The following is a 26972-nucleotide window of genomic DNA, read 5'->3' as shown; positions in this document are numbered from 1 at the left end:
TGCAGGTTGTGAAATTTGTAGGGGAACAGTGTGGGAAGTAAATAAATTCCAATTAATGAATAACTAATTTTTAAAATACATTAATTATTTAATTAAAAATTAATTGTGTAATTCATGTATTTGTTAGTTATTGTTTAGGTGCTGGATATGGGGCTTTAGGGGTGCATGGTGGGAAGTAACGTAGCCCTAATTAATTGTTTTGTAATTGTAATTAATGTTAATTAATAATAATTATTTAATTGCTAATTAAGTAAATTGTGCAATTAAGATATTTTTTAAGTTGCATTTCAGGTGCAGGTTATGTCTGTGTGGGTAAATGGTGGGAAGTTAATTAAAATGCTGAATTAGTTATAAGTTAATTATTATTGTTTCTTTGATAACCAATTATGTAAAGTGCATAATTATTATAATTTTTAAGATATGTTTTAGGTGTGGGTTGTTGGGTTTTTAGAGGTACAGGGTGGGAATCTAATCAAGAAATCATTTTTGATAACTCATAATGGATTTGTCGCTAATTATTTCATTAATAGTTATGTAAATTGTGAATTAATCATATTTTCAAGTTATATTTTAGGTGTGTGTTGTTTAGTTTGTAGAGGTATAGGGTGGGAAGTCGTTTAAGTAATAAATGTAAAATTATTTATTCATGTATTAACAATTGTATTCATTGGTTTGCAATATATTAATTATGCTATGCTTATTCATTTCAATTACATTCTAATTGTTGGCTGTTGACATTGTGAGAATATAGTGTGGTATTTTAATGCATTAAATATTATTTGTTATAAATGATTCTAAATATTTAAAAATGTAATAATTTTGTAATTTGTTTACTTTTTGTTAAAATGTAGACATGTAATTTTACAGTTTAAATATCTATATTTTTTGTTATTTAATAGACTTGTTAAAATATGTTATTTGATTGAAGTGAACAACTCTCTCTCTCTCTCTACTGTAGCACTGACTGGAGTGGGAATAGTAAATTTTACCCCTGCTGAGTCCAACGCTTTCTATATAGTTGCAGAGACTGGAATGGGAATAGTAAATGTTACCCCTCTGAAGTTTGACGCGTTCCCTACTGTTGCACAGACTGGAGTAGGAATAGTAAATGTTACCCTTCCTGTGTCCAACGTTTTACCTACTGTTGCACAGACTGGATTGGGAAAAGTAAATGTTTCCCCTCCTGAGTTCAATGCTTTCCCTACTGTTTCACATGCTGGAGTGGGAATAGTAAATTTAGCCCTTCTTCAGTTTAATTGTTTCCTTTTTGTTGCACAGACTGGAGTGGAAATAGTAAATTATACCCCTTCTGAGTCCACCGCTCTACCTACTATTGCACTCACTGAAGTGGGAATAGTAAATGGTACCCCTCCTGAGTCCAAAGCTGTCCTTACTGTTTCACCCACTGAAGTGCGAAGAGTAAATGTAACCCTTCCTTTGTTAAACGCTTGCTCTACTTCTGTATAAATTGGAGAGGTAATACTATATTTATTGTTCATACAGTTACATTTTTTATTACTATTGCTTAAATATATATTATGATGTGTTTGTGTATATAAATTGATATTTTTATACATATAAATGTATGTCATTTTTCAGATATTTTAGTGAAATATATTGTCAAATATTGTCTACTTTTTATGTATAATTAAAACAGGAATATTTTAATTTATTATTTATTTATTTATTTTATTTGAAAGTTTTATATAGCGCGAACAAGATCTTTGCAGATATCAGAGCGCTTTACAAGGACAAGGGGGTGATAGAATAATAGTATGTAATAGTTGAGGTAGTTAGGTACAAGGTGCATAGTTACATAGGTAGGTCAAAATACAAGAGGTAGGTCAAAGTTGAGGTAGTGTAGGTACAAGGTGCATAGTCAAACAGGTGCGCCAATAGTATAAAGGTACAAAAAGAAGGAGCATATACTTGTTTAAGCGTGCTTAAAATGCTTTTGGAGATAGCATAAAGGTAGGAATAGTTGAGGTAGGTGAGTACAGGGTGCATAGTTACATAGGTGCATCAGTAGTACAAGAGTAATTTATTTGTTGTACTTTTTTATTGTTTATGTGTATGTAAATGTATATATTGACAAATTTAAAAATAATTATAAAATAAGTTAAAATTAAAAAATGTTTTAATAGTTTTACATTATATATGTATATATGAACATAAACACTTTGATACATATGTGTGTGTTTGTTTAACCTAGTAAATATTTCTATATATATTTTTACATATTATTTAAACATATTTAATTTACATTATAGTAATGTTATATGTTAAAATATTTAAGTTTAACTTATTTAAACTACATATATAGTAAAAAACGATATTTTGCGTGTATGTTTCGATATTAATGTCAAACTATATTTTTCTTCCGATATTGTTGTACTTATCTTTATATGTATAGAAAAGTAATATTTTTGTGAACGATATTTTTGACACGATATTTTGGTATCATGATATTTATGATTTCGATGTTGTGTCAGTGCCCAACCATAGCATTTTAAGGAAAAGGGTAATTTGATGGCATGAAAATTAGATTCTGTCCCCTCAGCAATGGGAGAGAGAGATATATACTGTGTTTTTCTTGGAAGGAATGCCTCTGACTCAAAAATAGCCTTTTCCAAGGAGCTGTCTCTACATGAAATAGCCCTCTTCCCCGCACATGTGTGTGCTGGACTGTGTGAGCTATTGGGAGCACCTTAATCTTTGACGTGCCCACCTGATAAATCTGTCACAGGCCTAATTTAAAATCCTGGACAATGCCAGTCAGTGTGGTGTTGCACCAGACTCTGCTGATTAATCTTCACCGGTGTTTCCTCATACCCACCCTCATCCTATTGCCTTTCATTTCCACAGTGATAGCCGGAAGAGAAGTCACCTGTTTTTTTTATACACCCCACTTTTTTTTCATATCGATGACACATTCAAAGTGACCATTATCCCAAGACACACTGTCAAGTGCAAGCAGGTCGGTGATTGGATGTTTGGAATGTAGAATCCCAAACAGCATAACAGGCAGGTGTATCCTGATTTTCTTTCTGCAAAGTCTAAGAATGTTCAGACTATCCATGGGAGATTGAGAAACCCGACTGATCCACCATGATGTGTCCTCTAATTCTTCGATTTGACAGCTTTCACTTTGAGTGGTAGGATGAGGTAACCTCACAAGAGAGGGATGACCAAAATCCTTAGTCCCAAAGTTGCTTAAAGACAGATTCTAGTCCTTTATATGGTGTGCACCACAATTGCAGTTTGCAATTTCCCTTGTCACTCGTGTGATCACTGAGAGCTGAGAACAGTGGTGCGACCACTGAATATCGGGTCCAGGATATCTGGGACACTAATATCGGGGACAAAAACTATTGAGGGACACAATATCGAAAGGTAAGTATGGCAAGATTTTCTATCTATTACATCTATGTACCTTGAAATTATGTAGAGAAAAGAATAGCAAATCTATATTTCCCTAAGTGCACTTACCTGTAGATATTGTGTCCCTTGATATTTTGTCCACAATATTATTGTGCCACGGTATTCTTGATATTCAGGAGTACATTTGGGGACAGCCTCAAGGGTGCAGCTCTAGTATCACTCGGGTTGGTAAGAACATCTTTTCTTTTGATAATAACAAAGGAGAATTCTTTTGTTGTACAATGAGATGTATTTAACAAGTCCCTAGTTTAAACTGTGGAGCACCCACTTTTCCTAGCAACGGCTGAATACTCAAAATACTTTGATGGTTACTGACGTGATGTCAGTTTTCAATCAATTATTAAGGGACTTTATTTCTTTCGAAATATGGAAGGAAAATGCTACTTACCAGTATGCATCTGTTCTTGGCATGTAGAGCTGCCGATTCGTACACTTAGCATTAGATCGCCACCTGGTGTTGGGCTCGGATGATTGCATGTTGTTGTTGTCTTGGAAGAAGTCTTTGTAGTCACGAGATAGGTGACTCCTCCCTTGGACGATAGTGCGCATGGGCATCGGCTCCATCCTTGGATTGTTTTTCGCCATGATGGGAAATGATGGAGTTAGTAGAGAGAAGAAAGTATGTCCATGCGTGTATATCTAATTAAGATAAGACTGGAACAGACACAGGTCCGGGGGAGGTGTGAGGGCATGTACGAATCTGCAGCTCTACATGCCAAGAACAGATGCATAATGGTAAGTAGCATTTTCCGTTTGAGGCATATAAGCTGCAGATGGTACATTTAGCATCGATTGTGCAGCAGTGTCTCCCCTAGCGGTGGTCACCTGTGTCTGTTGCCGTAGTTTGAAAGAGAGTTTTAAGGATAGCTTGGCCTACTGCAGCTTGCTGCTTGACTTGCACATCAACACAGTAGTGTTTAGTAAAGGTGTGTGTTGTAGACCATGTTGCTGCCTTACAGATGTCTTCTAGGGGAATGTTCCCTAAGAAAGCCATGGAGGCTCCTAGTTTGCGTGTGGAGTGAGCTCTAGGAGGAACTGTTAATGTGTATTTTGCTTTTTGATAGCATATTTTTATACATTTTACAATCCACCTTGCAATTCCAGCTTTAGAGATGGGGTTGCCCTTCTGTGGTGGAGAGAAAGCTACAAACAGCTGTTTTGTTTTGCGAAAGGATTTGGCCCTATCTATATAGTAGAGAAGGGCTCTTTTAACATCTAGGGTGTGTAAAGCTCTTTCTGCTACAGAGTCTGCGTTTTGGGAAAACACCGGTAGCTCTACAGATTGGTTTAAATGAAACAGAGTAATGACTTTTGGAAGGAATTTAGGATTTGTTCTGAAATCCACCTTGTTACGGTGTAACTGTAAGAATGGTTCTTGTACAGTGAAAGCTTGTATCTCACTTACTCTCCTAAGAGAGGTAATAGCAATAAGGAAAGCTGTTTTCCATGTGAGGAATTGCAGTTCACATTTATGTAGAGGTTCATAAGGCGGTCCCATGAGCCTTGTAAGAACAACGTTTAGGTTCCACACTGGAGAGGGTGGTAACCTGGGAGGAATGATTCGTTTTAATCCTTCCATAAATGCTTTAATAGCAGGCACTCTAAATAGAGACAAATGTTGTCTATTTTGTAAATATGCTGCAATTGCTGCTAGATGTAGGCGTATAGATGAATATGCCAGGTTACATCTTTGTAAATGTAGAAGGTAGCAAATGATGTTTTGGATAGAAGCATCCAGGGGATCAATTTGGTTATTGTTGCAATAAATGGTAACTCTTTTCCATTTAGCAGCATAGCAAGCTCTAGTAGTGGGTCTCCTGGCTTCTTTAATGATGTTCATACAGTCTGGTGGGAGGTTAAGATAAACGAACTCTAAGACTTCAGAAGCCAAATTGCCAGATTCAGTTGTTTTGGGTCTGGATGTCTGATGTCTCCAAGGTTCTGTATTAGCAGGGATGGTGTCAGACGTAACTTTTGGTGTGGAACTAGGGATAGTTCTAGCAGAGTTGTATACCACGGTTGGCGTGCCCATGTGGGGGCTAATAAAATGAGTTTGAGCGACTGTTGCCGTAGCTTGGGCACTATTAGTGGTAGTGGCGGAAAAGCGTACGCAAATCTGCCTGACCAGTTCATCCATATTACATTGCCCTTGGACAGCGGGTGTGGAAACCTGGCGGCGAAGGTTGGGTATTTTGCGTTTTCATATGTGGCGAACAGGCGGTCTGGATGACCCCACTTGTGAAAGAATGGTGAAGAACTTGCGGATGTAGTTCCCATTCGTGAATTTGTTGTGTCTGTCGACTCAACAGATCTGCTATCTGATTGTGAACTCCTGGAAGGTGTTCTGCTAACAGATATATGTTTTGTGGAATGGCCCATCTCCAAATGTTCTGTGCAAGCTGGGACAACTGTAGAGATTGTGTTCCCCCCTGTTTTTGTATATAGTACATAGCTGTCATGTTGTCCGTCCGGATCAAGACAGCTTTGTTTTGTACTTGTACTTGGAACGTTTTGAGTGCTAAGAATATTGCTAGCAGCTCTAGGTGATTGATATGGAACGATCTTTGTTGTATGGTCCATTGCCCTCGAGTTGTATGATGTAGGAGATGGGCTCCCTATCCTGTGAGAGATGCGTCTGCTGTAAGTACTATTTGTGGAACAGGTTCGAGGAACGGCTGCCCTTTTGTTAAGTTTTTGGTGTTCCACCACAGCGGGCCGGGCGTGATGGCAGGGCTTACAAAGTGTTTTTTCGGTCGCGACTGGGCCCCGGAGGCGGAGTGTTGACATTTGCCTTCGATTTGGGTGGTGTGTGTGGGGCCGGGGCAGTAGTACTCACGCGCTGACCCAATGGTATGGAGTCATCTGAGTCGTCTGCTTCCGATACGATTTGGAGATCGTCTGAATCTTCTTCGGGAACGAGCGGAACCTCTACGTCGAAGATATCCACCGGTTCCGAGGCCGATCTCTGCATGTCGTGTCGACGGGCCCTCCGATCTCAAATGGTTTTCTTGGATCGAAAAGACGCACAGGATGTGCAGCTCGAATCGTCGTGTTCTGCCGATAAGCACAGTTTACACACCTCGTGATGGTCACTGTGTGGGAACTTTGCTCCACACTCGGAGCATCTTTTAAATGGCGTCCTTTCCATGAGGTGTAGGCCTCTCGGCGTGGATAGGCCCAACGGCCCGCGTCGATGACCGGAATCGAGTTGATGGAGTCGAGACGGTGTTTGTAAGTTTTGAAAGTAGTTTGGTAAAGTTTGAATAAATGTTTACGCGTCGAAGTACTTGAAAAGTAGATTTCGAACCGGAGCGGAAAAGTTTCATCCGAACCCAGTGGCGGAAAAAAACAGTCTGAGGATGGAGCCGATGCCCATGCGCACTATCGTCCAAGGGAAGAGTCACCTATCTTGTGACTACAAAGACTTCTTCCAAGACAACAACAACTATGCAATCATCCGAGCCCAACACCAGGTGGCGATCTAATGCTAAGTGTACAATCTGCAGCTCATATGCCTCGAACATATTTTATCTCAAAGACATACTCTCAGACAATTTAGCCATTCCCGTCCCCTCACTGGTAAGAGGCATTGTAGTGGGAGTTTGAATATTTTTGAAATTGTGTGATTTCAGCTTTGTGGGGTTTAGTCTCATGGGTTTTTAGTCATTGGACTATTACTGTCCACCAGAACCATGGATGGCATTTTACAAGCTAAAAACAAAAATAACCTGCAAACAATGGGCAGCATTAATCAGCACTAACAAGTTACAAAACCCAACCCAACTTCTTCATAGACTTCAAAACATTCAAAACACCACCGCTAGACCCATCCTCAACCTCCCACTCAGAACCCACATCACTCCTCAGAAAGCTCCACCGGCACCCCATCCAGAAGTGCTGCCAGTTCAAATTTCTCACACACGCATTCATGTCACTATACAACACAGGACCCATACCTCAATTACCGGCTTCACTCCCACCAACCTACCAAACAACTTTACTCAGGATCACTCACACACAGTGAAGCAGAACAGTAGGCTGATCACTCACAAGTAGCAAAATCCTGGAATGACCTCCCCAACACATCAGTGCCTCCTCCACAAATTTTAAATTCCACAAGAAGCCGAAGACCTGGCTATTCAATTAGCCTGGTTGCTGTACCTGTATTCCGGCCCAACATCACCACACAACTAAACTCGCCTACTCAGCACCTGGATACCTTCACGGGTGACAAATAGCGCTCTACAAACCCACTTTACATTAGAGTACATTACAAGTGGAATTCAAAGGATTTTCTTTCAATAGCAGAGTAGATATCTAAATGTTCAGAGAAAACTAGAATTTCAAACAGGTTAAAATGTTACAAACGTAATCTTTGGATTACTGAAGGTCCCGCCAATATCAAATACCTTGAAAAATGTTACAAAATAAAAAACAATGTGTGATTTCACAGAAGAAGGACTTCAGGTCTAGTTGTTTTGATGGTGTTAATTACATAATGTGTGTCTTCCAGGAAGCGCTGGGTGAGTGAAAAAAGGATGAAAGAATAATGGGAAAACCAGCTGGGCGAGGCAGGAAGCAGAACTTAGCAAAAAGAACATTAGGATGAAAAGGAGAAAGAGAATTTTCCATAGATGCACAGATTGTCGTTTGTTTGATGATTCTGGTGTGTTTGACGTTTTCTAAATATAAATATCCTGTATTTTTTGCTGTAGAACAAATATTCTATCAACGTCTTTACCCAATCAGGATACACAAAAGGTTGGAATACACACAGATAAATGTACAACAGCACCTCAAAAGCACCTATGTGAAACATAATTCTTGGCAATTTAAAAACAAATATTTCCTATTTTTGTGTCTAATTTTCTGATACATGTTTTTAATGTAAATCCCAGTCTGCACATATTATTTTCATGTGTTTAAAATGCTGTTTTTCAGCAGTATGTGGGTCATACTACCAGTTACCAGGACAAAGAGTGCCTAATCTTAGTAAAACAATGCAGTACCCCACTTGCCCATGTAGCTTTATAACCGACCTGTATGAAGTTTACTTCCACGCCAGCTCAGAAGGTGGCTTGAAAATGGGTGGCACACAGCCGTCTGAGCACCCTTACCCCATGATAGAAGTGCTATAGGTGGCTCAAGTTGTTGCTGGAGTGTGCAGACCAACATTAAAACGGTGTGGCCGGGGGGAGGAGCCAAGATGGCGGACGGACAAGACGTCTGAGCTCCCGGCTCCGCAGCCCGTCTGCTGTTTACATGACATCCTGATCTTTAATCCTGCCTACGGCGCGAGCAAATGTAATCACGAATGCGCTGACACTTTCCGCATTCCTCCGATGTCCCCGCCGGCTTTTTTGGTCGAGGATTTATAGAGTTTGCCGACTTTGGACTTTGCCCACGCACTCTGGCCCGACCACCGCCACCGGACACCGCTGATCACATACGGTGAGACGACCTGGGGCAGGACCGGCGTCTGGGGAAATGCTACCGGCTGTGGAATGGGCGGCTCGGCGGAGCCCTCTTAGCGACGGAGAGGATACCTGTATGGTTGGGTCCGGGCTGGCGATATTTCCTTTGTCATGCTACCAGCGGTCAGAGCGGTATCCATTTTAGAGCGCCTACCACCCGCATTGCTATACAGCCGAGGGCTCTCACATCGTGCGAGCCCCGTATTGCGAGCAGTATCTCTTCTTGCCTTAAATGTTATCCCTCCGCCCTATGGAGTCGCCCTCCCCCCTCCGATGTGGGCTGCCTGCAGAGTTGGTGACGGCGCCGGTCTACCTCGCCGAAAAGACGGAAGCCTCCATATCCCTGACGCAAGCTGCCCTGCCTACTGTCGAGCTGGAGGGTGCCCCGGTGGCGCCTTTGCATACTGCTGCCATGCTGAAGCGGGGAGCTGACCTGACCTGTGGTGATATCCTTCTAGCCCTGGAAGACTTGAGGGCGACATGGTGGCAAAATACTCGAGAACTGGAGCGGAAGATTGATGTCGCTATGCCATCCAGGGAACTACTGCGGCTGTCTGACCCCCCAATGCCTCTCATTCCCTTCGAGGTGGATACAATGTGGCGACAGGGGGATACTGTGGAACGTCCTCTCCCTGGCTACAGTGTCGAGTGTTCTTTTACTGACAAAGCTGCAGATACAAAGTTCCCTTCCACTCTAAAAGCTGAGACTCTGCCTCTGCAAGTGTTGCCACGGCTTCCTCAACATCGCCGGAGTGTGTGCCGTTCTGTGGGGAAAAATGTGTTTGTCACTTTGGACATGGTGATGGTCGATGATTGGGAACTCTCGCTTCCTCTTCCTCTGCTTTTTCTATGCCGGGAGCGGCCATCTTGCTCCTTTGTTCTGCCTGAAGTACATTCCCAGCGGTGGCCATGCTTGGAGGGGTTTCAGCGTTCAGGCCAGGGCTGATGTTGCCTCCCTTGATGATCCTGCCTGACCGCCTGGCATGACCCGGACTAGAATGCTTGTCGATGTCTTTGATGTGCCGCATGCGTGTAATCCGCTATTGTAGATTGCGGGGGTGGATATGTGGGGCCACCTAAGATTGGGCCAGGGCTGGGCGATTTCCTTTAGTGTGCTGTACGTATTGGCGGGCGGGGACTAGGATGGGACTGCTTTTTATCGGATTTATTCGCACATTTGGAACTGAGTCTTCCCACCTGCTGCTTTGCTTGCTACTTCAGTTGTGCTGATGATAATTAGGGTGGGGGATGCGTACGGGGCTGGTGGTGACCGGGAGTATGTTATACTTTCCTCCTCCTGCCTTTTCTGGGAGTCGGAGACTGGGATGTTCTTTCCCACTCTCCAGACTCTCTTTCCCACTTGGGGTTCTTTTGGGGCGACAGGCATGCCTATTGGGGGGGGGGGGGGCCGTGGCCTTCCGCTGGTATGCAGGGTGGGGGGATGGGATGTGTTCTATGTCTTTTCTTTGTCTCTATGGCCCTCTTTCTCTTTCTTTCTCTCCTCTTCTTCGGTTTCTTTCTCTTCTATGTTTCCTTGGGGTCGGGGTTCAGTGTTAGTAGGGAGCTTATTGTGTTCCATCATTCTGTGGTATAGCGTTTGCTCTTAGTTCCTGGATGGTGGCCACTTGTTTCCTTACAAATGCCTTCCTCTATAACGCCTCCTTCTGGGTGCTCCTTGAACGGTGATGTCTATCCTGGTCAGTGATTAGCTTCGACTCTTTTCGTAGTTTACTACATGTACTCGACAAAATCATAAAATTAAACCTTTTCCTATCCTGACATTATTGTTCTATGTTCTACCTGACACTTCTCACTCAGAGATTGCTTTAACGGCGTTCTGCCCTATTGGTTTCTTTCTTTTATCCTTTTCTAATATGTCATAGCGGCCGGCCTCGAGGGGTTGTAGGCAGACGCGGTGTATTGTGCATTTAACAAAATAAAGGTTTTAAAAAAAAAAAAAAAAAAAACGGTGTGGCCTAGACTACACCATGTATGATACTGCAGTCTGGCAGTCTGAGATGTCAAGCCGCAGTGGTAAGAAGTGTGCATTTCCAGGCCTGCCATGGAGAATACGGAGTGGGTGTGAATGAATCCATCTTTCTTGCCACTGTTAAGTACCCGCCTACCAATGGAGCACAAGCATGCTGCAAATTGGCGAATAGGTTCCTAAAGAATGGGCCTCTTTTTGGCAGGTGGGTTCTGCCAGAATCTACAGTTAATAGATGTCATTCTCTGCTAAAATAAGTACACAAAACCAAGAGGAAATACGATTTTGATTGCTGTTAGTATAAATAAGTTCAACTTTCTTGTTATTGCCAGAGTTTGTGGAAGGTTAGCCAATCTTAATCTAAGCAAAAACAAGATGTTCCCTACTATTTAGTCAACACATCAAAATCAGGTCCCTGTGTGCTATAGTTAATAAGTTGTTTATAAAAGCATCAATACATTTACGGTCAGCCAATGGAACTGGAGAGGTACTTGTGCCTTCCAAATAGGCAACATCAACAAACTCTGGGAGTCACTAGCTCGCAGCCATTTTCACTTCTAATGTTTCCTGCAGAATATGCATTGGATGTCCCAGTATGGGAGGACCGGAAAACCCATGTGTTATAAGCTGGTACCTTGGATAGTTAAAATGACCCGCTCCTCAAAATTATAATATATTTTGAACAAGTCTGTTCTAAATGAGTAATTGTTTTCCTTGCTAAGAGCCACTGGCCAGTGCACGTGTAAGATTTTATTCCAATAATGCTTGATCGATTATTGCAGATTGATAGGTCTTACCCCAGAACCAAGCTTTGACTGAGGGGCTTAATACGAGTTCTGTGGTCCATAGTACCACGTAGTGCCCCCCTAGATTTGCACCCTTCGTTCCTGCACAGTGTGGCATGTATGCCACACCGTGATGGAGGGTTCAGCTAGCATTTTGAGAGCCGCGGTCTGCATGTTAGGCTCTTCTATGAGCCTAACAGAACGCCACTGTCAGACCGCCGTACCACCGCCCGTCAGACCAGGATTAAAGTCCTAATCTGGTGGGCAGCACCACCACACCTTTGGCAGTCCTACAGCAGACAGTGTGTTGCACCAATTGCTGGAGGACAGCCAAAGTCGTAATAAGGAAATAAATACCCGAGTTAGGTGGAGTCAAGACGGACATACCTGGGACATTCCCTTGATGTACTCTGGCTTGCAATATTAATCTCTATACTCTTTCTGAAGAGCCACGGTTCTGCAGGATATCAATTCAGGATTGCTTCAAAGAAGCCTGTTGCAGTCAAGGAGTAGCACAAGCTGGTGCATTACAAAAGACAAATCACCATGGGGTGCTTTTCGAACAGGCGGTCGCTCATTTAATAAAGTTGTATTAAAAGAATGCACCTGCAGAAGGAAAAAGGCGGACATTGCAACAGTTTCCACCCACAGAGATTTCTCAGGCCACTTTTAAAGGTTGGTCTGTAACAGACCACCCTGACGCCCTTATTATGAGTTTGGCGGTGGTGGCGGTCAGACCAATGCCACACTGTAGGCCTGCCTGCAGTATTTTGCCTGGGGGGGGGGGGGTTGGGGGTTGGGCCACCACAGGACCGCTGCGACCTCCAGGAATCCAGGATCCTGGGGCGGTCGTTCATCGGTTAGAGGCAGACATATGCTGGTGGTGCCGCAGCGGCGACCCCGAGCATATTTCAAGTTGCCTCTCCACCGTCTTTTTAAAGGTGGTGAGCCCTGGATTTGCACCCCCAGTTCCTGCACGGTGTGGCATGTATGCCACGCCGTGCAGGAAGGTGCAGTTGTCGCTCTCAGGGCTGCTGTCTGCATGTTAGGCTATTCTATGAGCCTAACAGACCATCACTGTCAGACCACCGCACGACCACCCGCCAGACCAAGATGAAAGTCCTAATCTGGTGGGCGGCAGCACCACAGCTTTGGCAGACCTACAGCGGACGGGGCATTGCACAATCCACTGTAGGACTGCCAAAGTCGTAATAAGGCCTATAGTCTCTGTTCTACATTTACGGAGGCGTGGACAAGGACTCCCTCCTTCAATCAGCCAACCACAGACGCATTGGGCTTGAGTGACTTCGTTTTTTTCTGTTAATATGTTGTTTCTTTCTCTTATCATAGGTTTGAATTACACCTGCCTATGCAGGCCTGATATACAAACAGAGCATGTTCTGTGAGCAGGTGTACCTTTTTCCAGGTTTAAGTATAAATTACTCCCATCTTTCCAGGAGTAAGGTGCTTATTCAAAGAGAAAAGCTTTGTAGATCACAAAACTTTTTTTCTGTGAGTAAGCATGTCTCGTGTGTATGTCACACCTATGCCTCGAATACGATCCAATTACTCACAGTAAATTGCTTTGCCATCCACGACTGGATAGTGTAATAAAACAATTCACATTTTAAACAGAGTTAAGACATAGCTACCTACCATTAAAACTTGGTGATCTGTCCCATTATTTACAGAAAATTGTATTTGGGTGCAATAAATACGACTTGAAAATGCATCACTCACCCTCTCAAGCACTAACAAAAACATACTAGAGCTTTTATTACTGATGCACATTCAATGGACATGTGTAAAAAGGGTGCCTCACAATTAGTCTGTGCTCTGTGAGGATTTCAAAGGCATTAGGAAAATGTAGGCCATCGGACCCTGAAGGTTCACCTGCACGGTCTTCTCCAGAATTGGATATGCCAGGTTGAGCCTCTACTCAACACTAGAAACATATGGGAGGCCTCTCTAAGAGCACTGTATATAATAAAAACAAACATGCCCTTGGAAACTAACCATGCTTAAATATAAGCACTCGAATTTCAGTTTAGATTTATCAAAGTAACCCAAGTAAATAATGTCCTTTCAGCAAGTTTTCTTGGCAAAAGATATCTATAACTTTGATATACTAAAAATGAAATTTGCATCTGCAGAAGCTACCTTAAGTGTCAAACCTTCACAAGCTCTTCCTGGTCCATATTTTGCAGACCTTTGGGTCTACACAAACTACCATCCTCTGGTTATCAATTCATTTAACCCCAAGAACAATGACTAACCCTTTTGGCTAGAGGGGGCTGCTATTAGATAGAACACGAGATAAAGCTAAAGCCAATGCTGGACTGGGACACAATATAGACAAGCCAAAATTTGATTTCATATTGCCCTCCTCTGAAGCTTGCCATTAATATTTGTTGTGCTCTGTCACTGGCCTGGTTTGTTCACATCAATATATCTAAGCCTAACTTGTTGGCATACAATTTGTATAATTCAAAAATTCAATATACAAAGCCTCGAAGACGGAAAATAATAAATTATGCAATTACTTGTAACAATAGTAGTGAGCTTGAGGCAATTCTTGAGTTATTCTGCCAGCTGGTAGGTGGTTTCAGATTTTTTTTTTGCAACAAAATTTTACTTCGGGAGTTGATCACAGGCTCAGTCAACGTGACTCATGATGACATTGACTGTTAGCCCCCATTGCCCAATATGGGGCCAACGGCTTTAGATTCTTATTTTTGCTATTGGGTATGGAAGTGAAGAGATTGATACATGAACTGCAAAATGTATGAAGAAGAGGAAAAGGAAGAGTCGTGAACTAATGTTTTGATGAAAACTAACTGCACTAGTACTGTTTCTGTAACCTGCCTAGAATGCAAACTCAGTTAAGCACAGAAAAAAATACTGGGTTTTTCCCAACCGTTTGACCCAAAAGAATTTAAGTGTGAAATTTAGATTGGGCAATTGGCTTCTGACATCTCTAACAGCATGACGCAGCCTAAACATGATCCCGAAATGGAGCGGAGCATAAGGCTCTGTGATACTTGATATAAATTCATGTGATAGAAAATATTTTGTTATTACTGAACGGAGGTACAAGAGGAGACATCAACATGGAAGCCAATTTGCGGTAAAAAAAAAAAACTCCGTTGGGTACAGTGTAATCAGCAATATGAGGCAAGTAAATAAGAGGGGGGGGAAAGTAGCAATTCTAATGACCCGAGACAGAACAGCGTGCCTATGGTTACAAATCACCTGGATAACCTAAACAATAGTAGCAAAGCAAGCCTCTGTCACTCGGTGAAACAGGAAACGATCTGTTGCTCATTGTCTGGCATAGCTAACAAATATGACATCCCTTGAGACAAAGCCTCACTGGTATTACAGAAACATGAATCCATTCAGTGACATTTATTCCAGTGTATTGCTATATATTTCCTGTTCCTTGCTCTTTCATACTCTTTCACACTTCCCTTAAGATTTCAAACGGGCCTTTTATCTTCTTTCGAATTAGAGATAATAGCTTGGGTCAACAAATACAGAAAATACAACATCATATTTGGTAAGAAAATGCAACAAAATTGCAGAATCAATTTAAAATCTAGCTGTTATGTATTTTGACATGAAACACAGAGATACAAATCAGCATTTCAAAAAGGAATGTCTTAAATAGTGTCAATGGCCACCTATGCTCCAAAGTTATGGAGCCTTTTCAAGTGTTATAATGCAGTTATTACAGAATACAGGTGATGTGGTGAGCGCAAGGTAAGTGGGTTTATTGTTTTTTACTTTAATGTTATCCCTTTGTCTGTCACTTCCCCTCCCCTCCCCACCACTCCTACCTGCACCGGACGCCACTACGTGATGTATCACAATACACAGAACAGTTTACTGAGCGAGAAGTAAAAACAACACTTGATGGCACACAAGACACAGTAAAATCCATAATAAAACTGCTCTCTCCTCCACAGGTTCAATGTCAAGCAGAAAATAAAATACACACAAAAGAATAGGAACAGCGAGCCCCGCGATGCAAGGTGTTAGGCAGGACTAGATGTTCCACATAGGTCAAGATGGGTAGGATCTACGCCTGCATTAGACGCACCTGAGCTAGAGAAATGCCAGGGGTGGAATCACCTTGAACGTGCAGCAGAAAAATGTTAGTTTCAAGTTGCCCACACAGGTAATGCAACACAGAGCAGGATAGAGGTTGTCACACAAAGTACAACTGGTGCAACTGCACACATGCAATAGGCACACACTAGATGCTGCACGCACAGTCTTTACCAAGGGGGTAATCACCCGCTGTATAACGAGTTTGGCAGTCAGACCGCCATAGGACCACTGCTACCGCCAGGGATCCACGATCTCTGGCGGTCTTGCAGCAGCATGAGACCTGCCAAGCATATCACGAGTTTCCTCCCTGCTACAGTTTTTGAAGGCAGTCAGACCGCCATGAAAATTCTGGTGGTGAGGAAACTCAGGGGACCCTACAGGGCCCTATGTTGCCTCTGGGCCAGTGGATGCATGCACAGGGGCACGTGGTGTGCCCCCCTGTCTGTATGCACCCCCTGTGCCAGCACAAAGCATGGACTTCACCGTCCCTGCCATGCTGGAATGTGATATGGTGGTCCCACAACACTGCCTTTCTAAGGCTCACATACCAGCCTTTGAAAGGCACCACCGTGGGCCAGCCGCTGCAGGACCACCTGACCTGTATTCCAATCGAACTGTGATGGGCTGCCTGATTACGTGGCCACCCGCTTCAAGACCGCCAATCTCATAATCAGACCCTAAGTCTTTATGATATGACAGGGAATGGTTCATTCTGGGCAAACACCGTATTTGGCATCACCGAGTATATTGAGTTAAATTATGAGCAACTGATGCTTTAACTCACTCCACTAATACATACGCCTCTGGCTAGCATATTTTACTGACTTGTGCAAATATATAAAAATGCAAATTCAGGGTAAGGTCAGTATGGTTGTAGCAGCACATCTCTGTTCAGCAAAGGACGCACTCCCATGTCTTCAAAATGTATATACTATGACTTGTGCATTGCAAACCCATCACCGTAACCGTACAAGCACAGACCGCACAGATTTCATTCATGTCTTTCCCACATGCCATATATGCATGCATAAGACCACCACAAGTCCAGCAAACTTGTTAATAAACATGTTTGAATCTAGTGAGGGTTTCAAGGACAACAGCGGGTGGTTATCGCTTGCACTGCAGCAAACAGCGACTGTGATTAAATTCTGCTTCAAGCACTACAGTATGTCTACAATACACACAAAATACTGTGTGGCCTTAGTAACCAGGGCCACTTTATCGGGAATTGGGCAATAACAAAAGCAGGGAAAATCAATTTGCAGCATTTTGCTACTGGTGTAGCAAACATATTTTACTCTAGTCCATATTAAAGAGCGATTTTTGTGCTAAAACAAAAACAGAGTGAACGGAATGCTAAATCTTTGCTAATGGAAATATTTTTTTTGTATGCTAAAGATTTAACAAAGACAACCTAACCTAGGAAAAAGCTTCAAAAAGAACATAGAGCAAATTCATTTTACAATATTTTGTTACCCATCCAATGAAAAAAACAATAGCAGTGCAGACTGAAAAAACCAAAGGTAACAGAGCCGTTATAGTTAGGCTCAGATTTCACTCATACAACGCTGCTGAAATTCACCAGATATAGTTACCTGAGCTAACTATAACTTACGCACCCGCAATGCACTGCTTAATAATCCAAATCCAGTACTGGTATAGCGCACGAATCACCCCCAAAGGGTAATCACCCCCAAAGGGGTATCAAGCTATTGCCCAGAGTCGCAAGGTGCTGGGCAGACCCCTGCTGCCGGGATCGAACTGTGATCCCCAGCGTCAGTCGCCTGGGCCGCGGCGCCACACCTCTTCCCTTATGACCTCACATATTACATAACTCATGACAAGGTTAGTGACTTCACTGATAACATCTCGAATTACGTCACTGATGACCTCATCCAGTGATTGTGAGTGTTATCTAAAAGTTTTCGAGTGTTAAACATATATACTATTGTACCACAAAAGTAAAATTAGTATAAATTACATTGCATTGAAGGACACAGACTTTTGATTGTGTCGCAGTGAGGCATTATGGACAATGTGGTCCTTTATACCTGTACCCATGTGGAAACTGCATTTCAGAATGAATACAGAGATGCAAAAACATCAGACTTCAACTGAATATTAAGAATATCAAAGAAAATCCTTTGAGTGTTCACTGTCTTCCATGATTCAGTTTTATCTTTGAACAGCCATCTGTGACCCATTCCAATTGGAAGTACTTTTTTACTGTTGATTGTATTAAACCACAATGGGTCCTTCTTGAATGTCGATGGATTTGAATATAAAAGAACGAATGCTTGACCATATTCTGTTTGCATATGATTAAGACTAATGAGAGTCAATACGTCATGTATTGACTGTCAACATCAAATTATTGTCACGGATAATTGCACCCCAAGTCATGGCATTATATATATATATATATATATATATATATATATATATATATATATATATATATATATATATATATATATATATATATATATATATATATATATATATATATAAGCGAGAGAGAGAGAGAGAGCGAGCGAGAGAGATTTTTTTCCTTCGACTTGCAACTTTCAGGACGGGTAGCCTGTCAGTGAACGTCAGTCGCTCCATATTTCAAACGGAACACGCACTCCACACTCCAGGAGTACGAATACAAGCCCACCAGTCAATTTTGCAATATTAAAGAGGTCAGGGAGCAAACCCGTTTACACTACATTCAAACACGTGGAACTGCAGATGCAGCTCTAGGAAGGGTAGCATTGAGTGCATGAAGGAAGCATGTACAGGAAACACTGAGTCTGTGACACTGTGATAGCGCACATTACGAGACAGTAACACTTCTTGCCTTTCAAGTAAGGGCCTTTCTTGAGGTGTGCGCCGCAGCTCTTACGTAAGTGCGACACTTTGTTTGCTTTCACGTGTCACTTCCTCCGAGAACTTACTATCAGATCACTAAACGGAAACGTTTGTTTAGATAAAATCTGAGCAGATAAGATTGTGACGGCGATAACGCGCTGTCTCGAGATCCGTCCAGAGATTTCACTTTAACACCTACCCCTGAAGCAGCACTTTGCGTGGTCGGCGACGTGTTCTTGCCACAGTCATCGGAGTTCGTGGACGACGTGGAAGTTGGAGTCATGGGGACGGAACTGTTGCTGCCTGTAAGAGCAGTGGAAACAGGTTTCAAACATGGCGCTGTGGTGTTTTGAAAAGCCGCCCCCTGCGCGCGCCTGTCGCTGAGATGACACTTACCCGAGGAGCCCTTCGATTTATTAAGGTTCTTCGGTTTCCGCTTTCTCGTTTGGATACCTTCTTTTTTCATAGCGAGCGGCCTGGGCACCTGCACATCAAACGACGACAAATGTATTAAATAAAAAACTACATCACAGCAACGTCATGTTCAGCAAAGGTTGTTTACTGCTTTAAAAAGGGTGCCATCAAGCAGAACATGTCACTTAATTCGGGATTAATTATGATGAGAGGCAGCCGACTTGCAAGCCTAAAAATCGCTGGGATCTGTACACCTGTCAAGTGCAGATGCAAACAAGTTCCTTCTCCCTTCCACACTTGACCTCCCAGTGTAGAGAATCTCTGCTCACCCTTATTGCGTTCCTCTCCCTCCCTTGTACAGTGGGGGCTCTAGCGGCCAAAAACACATACATGTAGAACTGTTTATCACCATAACTATCTTTTGTTAGTCCTAGAAGGAAAAACGTACTAGCTAGGAAAATGTGGACAATTTATGGAAGTTCTGCCTATTCAACATCAGCATTACAGTTATTTGGTGCACAAAATGAGCTTAGAAGTGTGCATGTATCAATGCTGCCTATTGTAAAAACGTAACGAAACAATTCATTTTAAAAATCATGGTTTTTCTTTTGAGTCACTTTCTTGCCTAGTGGTTTGGCAAATTGTAGTTCTTCGTAGGGACTTCAACATCAACCACCACAACAACCATCTACTGAGGCTTTCCAGAGACCCAGGCTGAAGATGCATATTTTTATATTATTTGTAGCCATCTGTACACACGGCTAGTCACAATGTGCCGTAACAAGACTAAACAAGCTATGTCTGATTCAGATGAAAGCACGCGAAATACCATGCAATAAATGTGTTACATTTTGGAAGGAGAATGCCTTGCAGAAGGATTTCTCATTTCTTCAAAGTCTCTTTTTAGTTCTGAGTTTGACCAATGTAGCCTAGTGGGAATTAATATTGTTAGGTTTCTCTTTTGACCAAGATAGTCTATTAAGAAGTATCATGAATCCGTTAATTTTTTTAACCGCTATTCTCCTGCGAAATATCCACGCTCACGTTTATTTCTCAGCAGGTAATACTGATGTTTTATTTGTTAGCATTAATCTGTAAAATGCATTATGTATGCAAGGCACTGAAAGAGAAATTCAGTGCTTATTGCTGAATAATCCTATCAGGGTAAGTGTTTGATATAATAAAGTTTTAAAATAGTCACCAGACTTGGCGCCTACATTCCACAATCCTAGAAAAAAATCTGGTGGAAAGGCTGTTGCAACGCTATCTGTAGTTAGGCTTATTGGGAAACAAGTGGCTTCCGAGAATGATGCGGTCACAATGACATTCATCAGCAAAGCTCAAGGACACAGGCCAGACTGCAGTCGGTTCAGACTTTGCACATAGTCCGGGTCCCTCACACTCTCCTTCCCGAGAGGTGTCCAGATGAGCATTTTATCTCACTTTTTATCTCTAAAAGGGTTACCAGTGATCTATGCCATGCAGTGTGTGACGGAGTGCCGTACAACGGGGACAGAGCTCTGGTCTGATTCATCCAAAGCTGGCTATCTGGTGGTATGTTCTCACCAATCAAACTCCACTTTGGCAGATAACAGAAAGCACATTACAGTATTTTCTGGCATATAAGACGACTGGGCGTATAAGACGACCCCCTACTTTTCCTTTTAAAATATAGGGTTTAGGCTATATTCGCTTGCTTATAAAATAACCCTTGCGTATAAGACGACCCCCAACTTTTGAAAAGATTGTCAAGGGTTAAAAAGTAGTCTTATACACCAGAAAATATGGTACTTGTGTGCAGGAGTACTGTATCCTGTGGACCAGCTCCACCATAAAAATTGAGCCATGGGTCTCTCTGGGTACCTTCCTGACACATGAATTCACTGGGTCTCCTTCTACTACCCGCTCTCCCTCTTCAATAATTCTCAACCTACCTAATTTATCTGTAATGTAAGTGTGTATTTGGAAAGCGTTTGTTTACCCCGTGGAGTATCTTGGTGCTGAAGAACAGAAGTTTTTCATTCAAAGCTAACCCTATAAAGATTAAAGTAGATTTCAAACTTCTGAAGAGCAGACATGGCTGTTTTAGAAATACCAATGATTTTAACGGGCACTTTGGCAGCTCCACTTTCTTGCGGATTGTTTACAGGCTTTTTTCTTCATCAGGAAAACACATTTTCCTGGAGAAGTCTGTCACTCTGTGCCCCTGTAAAAAATTGCCATGCTTATGGTACCTTTGAACTAAAATTACATATCTATTACTACATTTTTGGAATAAGGTTTACATTGGTAAATAGGGTGTAAAAAAATGTGTACTGTGTGCAAATAACCAGAAAGTTATTACTTGACTTTGTACGTGTTTTCTACCTTGACGGGGCTAACTCTATTTCCCTCCCCTGGGGACACCTAAATTCCCAACTGTAACTTTACCTCAACAGATAGATTCTGAGTCTATGCAGCCCCTCGACGGGTTTGGCTGTGTCCTATATGCAAATTACTAGGTACCAGAAGGAGTGTGGAAGCTGAAAGGATCATACGCACTAGTACCCTATCAACAATTTCAACAGCAGTTGCAAAGTACCTAGGGTGGATATGGGTAATAAGGCTAAAATCGGTGCCTGTGTGAAATGTTTTGTGAACTATGATTAGCTAGTACACCGAACTAGGATTGTAAATATTTCCCTGTTACTTAAATTCATCTAGTTTACTCAGATCAGGTCTTAATTTGGAGAGATGAAGTGGGCCATATTGAGTTCTTATGATAAAGAATTTTATATACATTTTAACATTGGTAGATGTGAAATTTTTATACCAATTTTCCATCAACAGGACAGCTTCGCAATTTATGTACGACATTTTTATGTACATATATTTTAAACTTTTTTTTGTAATGTGCTTTTATGACTACATGTCAAATAAAGCTTGTTTGGATTGGATTGGATTGGATTCTGAGTAAGGTTCAGTCCTTTTAGGCTGTAACATGCTTGTGGGTCTCCGAAATTGAACTTAGATGTGTATAAAAAATTTCTGAATTGGGCTCCTATTAGATCCCACCTTTTGGCTCTAGTCTTGAGCTAACATTAAGGCTTCTGTCAGCCAGTTTAGATATTCTTCTAAGGTTTCCCGTTTAGAATGATCAACTAAAATGTTTACAATTTAAGACCACCTGGTAATTTTAGTATTGTTCATACCCCATGTAGCTTCATATAGAGTCCACAGGCGTTGCAGACCGGCTCTCCCTCCGCATTCCGACGCCATAGGGTAGTCGTTGATGTGTGACAATTTGAGCATAACAAGCCGATTCGCCTCGAGGAAGGCTGCAAGGAAAGGAAAGAAAGGCTTTAGTGCATGTATTTTGATCAAATGGATCACTAAACCCCTTATAGTTTACAGTTGCATGTGGAAGATAATAAGTCTGATAACAAAATAAATAAATCGAGTGCTTGCCCAAAGGAAAATCATTCCCACCCAGTGGCTACTCCAAAACCATTGTCGCTTTCAGATGTTTGAATCAGAGATCACTGAAACAATTCCAATGTTTTCATCATCCGGTGCAAAAAAATAAGAAAAGGGGAGTTCATAAAGACTTTCTTCTGCCCTCTGTCTTAGTTAGGGTGGTGAGGAGGGAATAAAGTAAATTTTGCAGATGCACAGATTTAAATTCTACTTACACATTTAGTCTGAAGTTCTATGGAAGAAAAGGCATGCAGAACTTTTCTCTATACGTTTATGCAGGGCTGTCTTAACAGCATTATAGGCCATAGGGCAAAGCAGTGCACTGGGGCCTGCATACACAACCACTAACAGAAGTAAAAAAAATGTAACGGAAAATGAGGGTTAAATGCTGGTCTACATGGGCCCCTATGCTCGTGGGGCCCACGGGAAACTGTCCAGCATGCTCATGCGTTAAGACAGCACAGGATTTATGTTTTGCTGACCTTTCCTATGGACAATGGCATTATAGAATTGATGAATACTGTGTTCTGTAAATGATATCTTTCACAGGACATTTGTTTGTGTTCAACAATGATATGTGCAAAACAAATCATAGCAAACGTTATAATTTTTATGCAGAAGTGAAAAACTCAGAAAACAATGCTGAGGTAGGAAGTTAGTCATACATTTTCACTGAGGCTGCAAAAGAACAAAAAAAAACTACTTGTGATTAAATCTGACCCATGTAAGATCTCTTACTGCTAGCTGATTCAATCTTAAGTAAGTGAGTGTTCAAAATTATTGCTGACATTTAACATATTTTAGGGTTAGGGGATAATCATTTCTAAACATTGGTCATTATGTGGCATGTCAAATCACTGTCAGAGCTCAATTTATATATAAAAAAAGATAAATGCAGGGATCCAGAGTTTCTCTTAGGGTCCAGTCACTTTTTCTGCTGAATGCCAGGAATGGCGAATACCAAGCCCAACTAGTCTTGATTCCACCTCAAGCCTCTTTCCGACGCCACCCTCTTCTTCCTGTCAGTTTATCTCACTCTAGTAAGTTATTTATATTCCTATTTACTCACTTTGTCATTCTTTTCCTTGCTTTCACTCTCAGGAGTAAAGTCCAGTGATGAAAAATAAGTCCCAGACCCCACAAATAAGTTCCAGTGCATCCCACATGCAATAACCAACACAAATTAAGCACTGGGACTGTACAATGTTTACACCATCTGGGGATGCTGGAATAGTGGGTACAGATTTTATCTGCACTTCAGTACAAAAATAAAGTGGTGAACTACCTGCTAGACCCTTTCTATTGTTCTAAAGAAGAAAGATTTATAATTATATATTTTAAAATCGTTTCATAGTACCACTATCTGGCAATTTTAGTGAACCAGATAAGTATATGGCCAGCATGATAAGATCTTCAAATGAACAATAGTAACCCTATTGCGTGAGTAGGCGCCGGAATGTGTTGACCTGCGCGCCGATTAATCATAGCAAGCTATAATAATTTAGTGATTGTGTCAGCATGTCTGAACGAATGCCACAGTCAAAAGTCATTTACGTGGCAACGATGACAAGTCATTCTAGGAACCAAATGCACCTCTAACCTATTCATTAGAAAAGGCTGCTGGGTGTTGTCCAGTTGAATTGCACCCAGTATCACACGCTACCAATGGGGAGCGTGGGGGGGTGGGAATTCAAAGCCCTTTCACATCCACCCTCTGTGATTGCAATCTAGCTTGTTTTTCTAAAAGTAAGAAATCACTTGTTTATTTACTGCCATAGTTTTTTTAGTTTCATGGTGCTGTAAATAACTGGCTTCAGTATTACCCAACTCAATGTATTGATCTCGGACAGATAAAAGGCATTGCTGGCCCTACTGGAAGTTGAACCTGTGATGTGTAGGTTACAGCTCCCGGTAACAAATGCTTAAATGAATGCACTGTCTTATCAGGTTTACCTTGAACTTTGCTTCACTTCACAAAGAGCAGGCACACGTGGGGTTTGCTGCGTGACAGACGGACTTAGAGGTCTGGGGTTTACACCACAAATTATACAGTACTTCAAAATGTAAATGTTCTTACAGAATATCTTTCATTTACTTGAAGAGTTTTCAGGAAAACCAAAGGAATATATGATAAGTTTATCTGACCCACATACACATTTCTGATACACAATTCTAAATAAAGGTGATGCCAGTATTGTAATATGTAATATTCAAAGTGTCAGGTGGGTCATCAAGAGGAAGTTGTGTCTTAACGTGTTAATTGCACTAAATGCGCTCTATTAGCACTCCGGCGTCTGTTAGGGTTGTTCCGTGGAGGATGCACTTAATGCAGTTTTGGAAATGTTGAGTCCTATACTAGAGTAACCTGGCACATAATCTAGTGGAAAACAAAGTCACCCAGGCATGTTTTAAGACATGCACAAAGTGGAAAATGACCGTGGGCCCCCACCTTTATAGGAGCTCCCCGAGAAGGTGGGCCGCTCCCTCTATCTAACCTCTATTTATTTACCTTAACCATAAACTCTCCCTCTCTCCACAGCCATTTTGAGAATTTTTCCGGCAAGGCATATTTTAACTGTTTATGTATTCTCATTTCTGAAGGTTTGATGTATGCATTAATACTTGTATGCGTTTTGTGTAATTCTCCATTAACACAAAATGGGTAATAACATTCAAATGTATTCCAAACATAGGGGCCCAAAAGTATGTCATATCAGGGGCCCAAGAACTCCTTAAAACGATACTTGTACCTTTGCTAGCTTCAGGCTCAAACCAAGCAATAGAAAGCCAATTTAACACAATAATTACGAAACACTCGATGAAAAAAATCTCGTCCATCTACCAGGGTCACTCACTGTCAATGCATAAATGCTTAGCTTACTAGAGACTTGCACTTTCCAACCCCAGCCGCTAGATGGCGCAAAGACCGAAGGATGGGGTTTTGTAAATTGTATTTGTAATCTGACCATTCTCTCGAACGTGAAAGCGTTAAACGCGTTCATCAGTTGGAACTCACTCACTTGGAGTGGGTGCTAGTTTTCTGCAATGACTCGTGGCTTACAAGGAAACAGCACAATATAATGCACGGTCCTAATAAATCGTCAGCGCGGATCAATCCCACGCAACAGACCTGGGACGTGAACGCTCCCCCCGTCCCCGCGCGCACAATGGCGATGACGTCACGCGCTGCGCCCTCTCGCACGCTGACCCCGAGCCGCCGCCGCCGCCGCCGTGAACTCCAACGTGCGGCAGCAAAGGTTCGTGTCATAAATGAGCCATTTATGATGCTCTCCCCGTGGAGTTTGGAGCCAAGATACAGGCAGGGTCATATCAGGAACTGTCATGTAACAAAGAGCTTTATGAGTTTGCGAGCCACATATCACGAGGGAAGCCAAACCTCATAAACAAACGAGAGGAAGGTGAGCGGGTTATAAAAGCCCGGGCAGCAACAAGTGATCTCTGTTCCATTCATCAGGGCCGCGGCGCTCGGCGCGCGCTGTAAATCAGATGTTGAGCAATAGGCTGAGCCCTGCTCGAAGTGGAGGCCTATGGGTGCATGTCAACGTGTCTGTAGAGCGAGATGGCTGTGCATGTGTGTGCGTTATAGATTCCTGACAGTGACACCCCAGCCAACCCATTAGCTCCTCGACCGGGTATATCAAGTGTGTTGTTGAATGTCATTTTGTGAAAGTATTACTCCAATCATTCTTTTTATTTTACCCATGTTAACACTATTTTAGTAAAGATTTCACCTCAATTGTACTGCTTTAAAACTCAAATACAGCAATAGGCTGCTAAAATGTGATACATTTTTGGGAAAGGTTTTCCATTGCTCCACAATGCATGTTTCTGTATTTTTAGTAACTTGTCATTTGTTTGACCTAAAAAGATTTTTTTTATCTGCTAAACATCTACCAGATGATGGATTATGTGGCAAATCCATAATTTTGAGAAAACCGTAGCGGGCAAAGAATCGCATAATTCCAGGTGACCTTCATTATGACACAGTATTCAAAGTATCTATAGGATATTATGGCTTATTCCACATGCCTTTATAGTGCCCAAATGATATACTTTTGTTTATTGGGATTTGGGATCATTGTTAGCCTTTGGCTTCGCAACTGGCTCAAGTCTCGCCAAATTTGAAAGGAAATTAGAGGGAAATGTGAAGTGGGTTTTTTTGCACTCTAAATTGGATAAGCCACGTTTGGGAACTAGAATAAAACAGGTTCTTTCTGAGGCATGAGCTCAGTGCAATTTTTCATTTAACTTCAAAAGGACAAAATGCTTTCTTCAGTTAAAGCTCCAGCCAAGGTTCTAGCCCACAGTCAATTTCCTTTTTTTTGTTGCTAATTCGTTACAAAGATCGATCAGGTGGTTGTGTTAGGGGCTTATAAGGGATGTAATAAAAATATACATTTATTTTTCCACGCGTAACACTATATTGTA

The 26972-nt window shown here is 41.9% G+C and overlaps 1 protein-coding gene across 3 annotated transcripts in view; it reads right to left on the bottom strand.

The window, feature by feature from the left end:
• Positions 1-26972, bottom strand: part of GATA6 (GATA binding protein 6) — a 59717-nt gene that overhangs the window by 8756 nt on the left and 23989 nt on the right. For all 3 annotated transcript variants that reach the window (XM_086965636.1, XM_086965635.1, XM_086965637.1), the window contains exons 4-6: positions 22259-22384; positions 19050-19137; positions 18853-18956 (exon numbers count right to left, since the gene is read on the bottom strand). In XM_086965636.1, the coding sequence (XP_086821762.1) occupies positions 18853-18956; positions 19050-19137; positions 22259-22384 (318 nt within the window). The remainder of the gene's footprint in view (positions 1-18852; positions 18957-19049; positions 19138-22258; positions 22385-26972) is intronic.

This window comes from Lissotriton vulgaris, chromosome 4_1 (assembly GCF_964263255.1).
Source record: "Lissotriton vulgaris chromosome 4_1, aLisVul1.2, whole genome shotgun sequence".
Classification (NCBI taxonomy): Eukaryota; Metazoa; Chordata; class Amphibia; order Caudata; family Salamandridae; genus Lissotriton; species Lissotriton vulgaris.
Note: the sequence above shows the minus strand (reverse complement) of the source record. Positions and strands in the feature narration are given on the sequence as shown.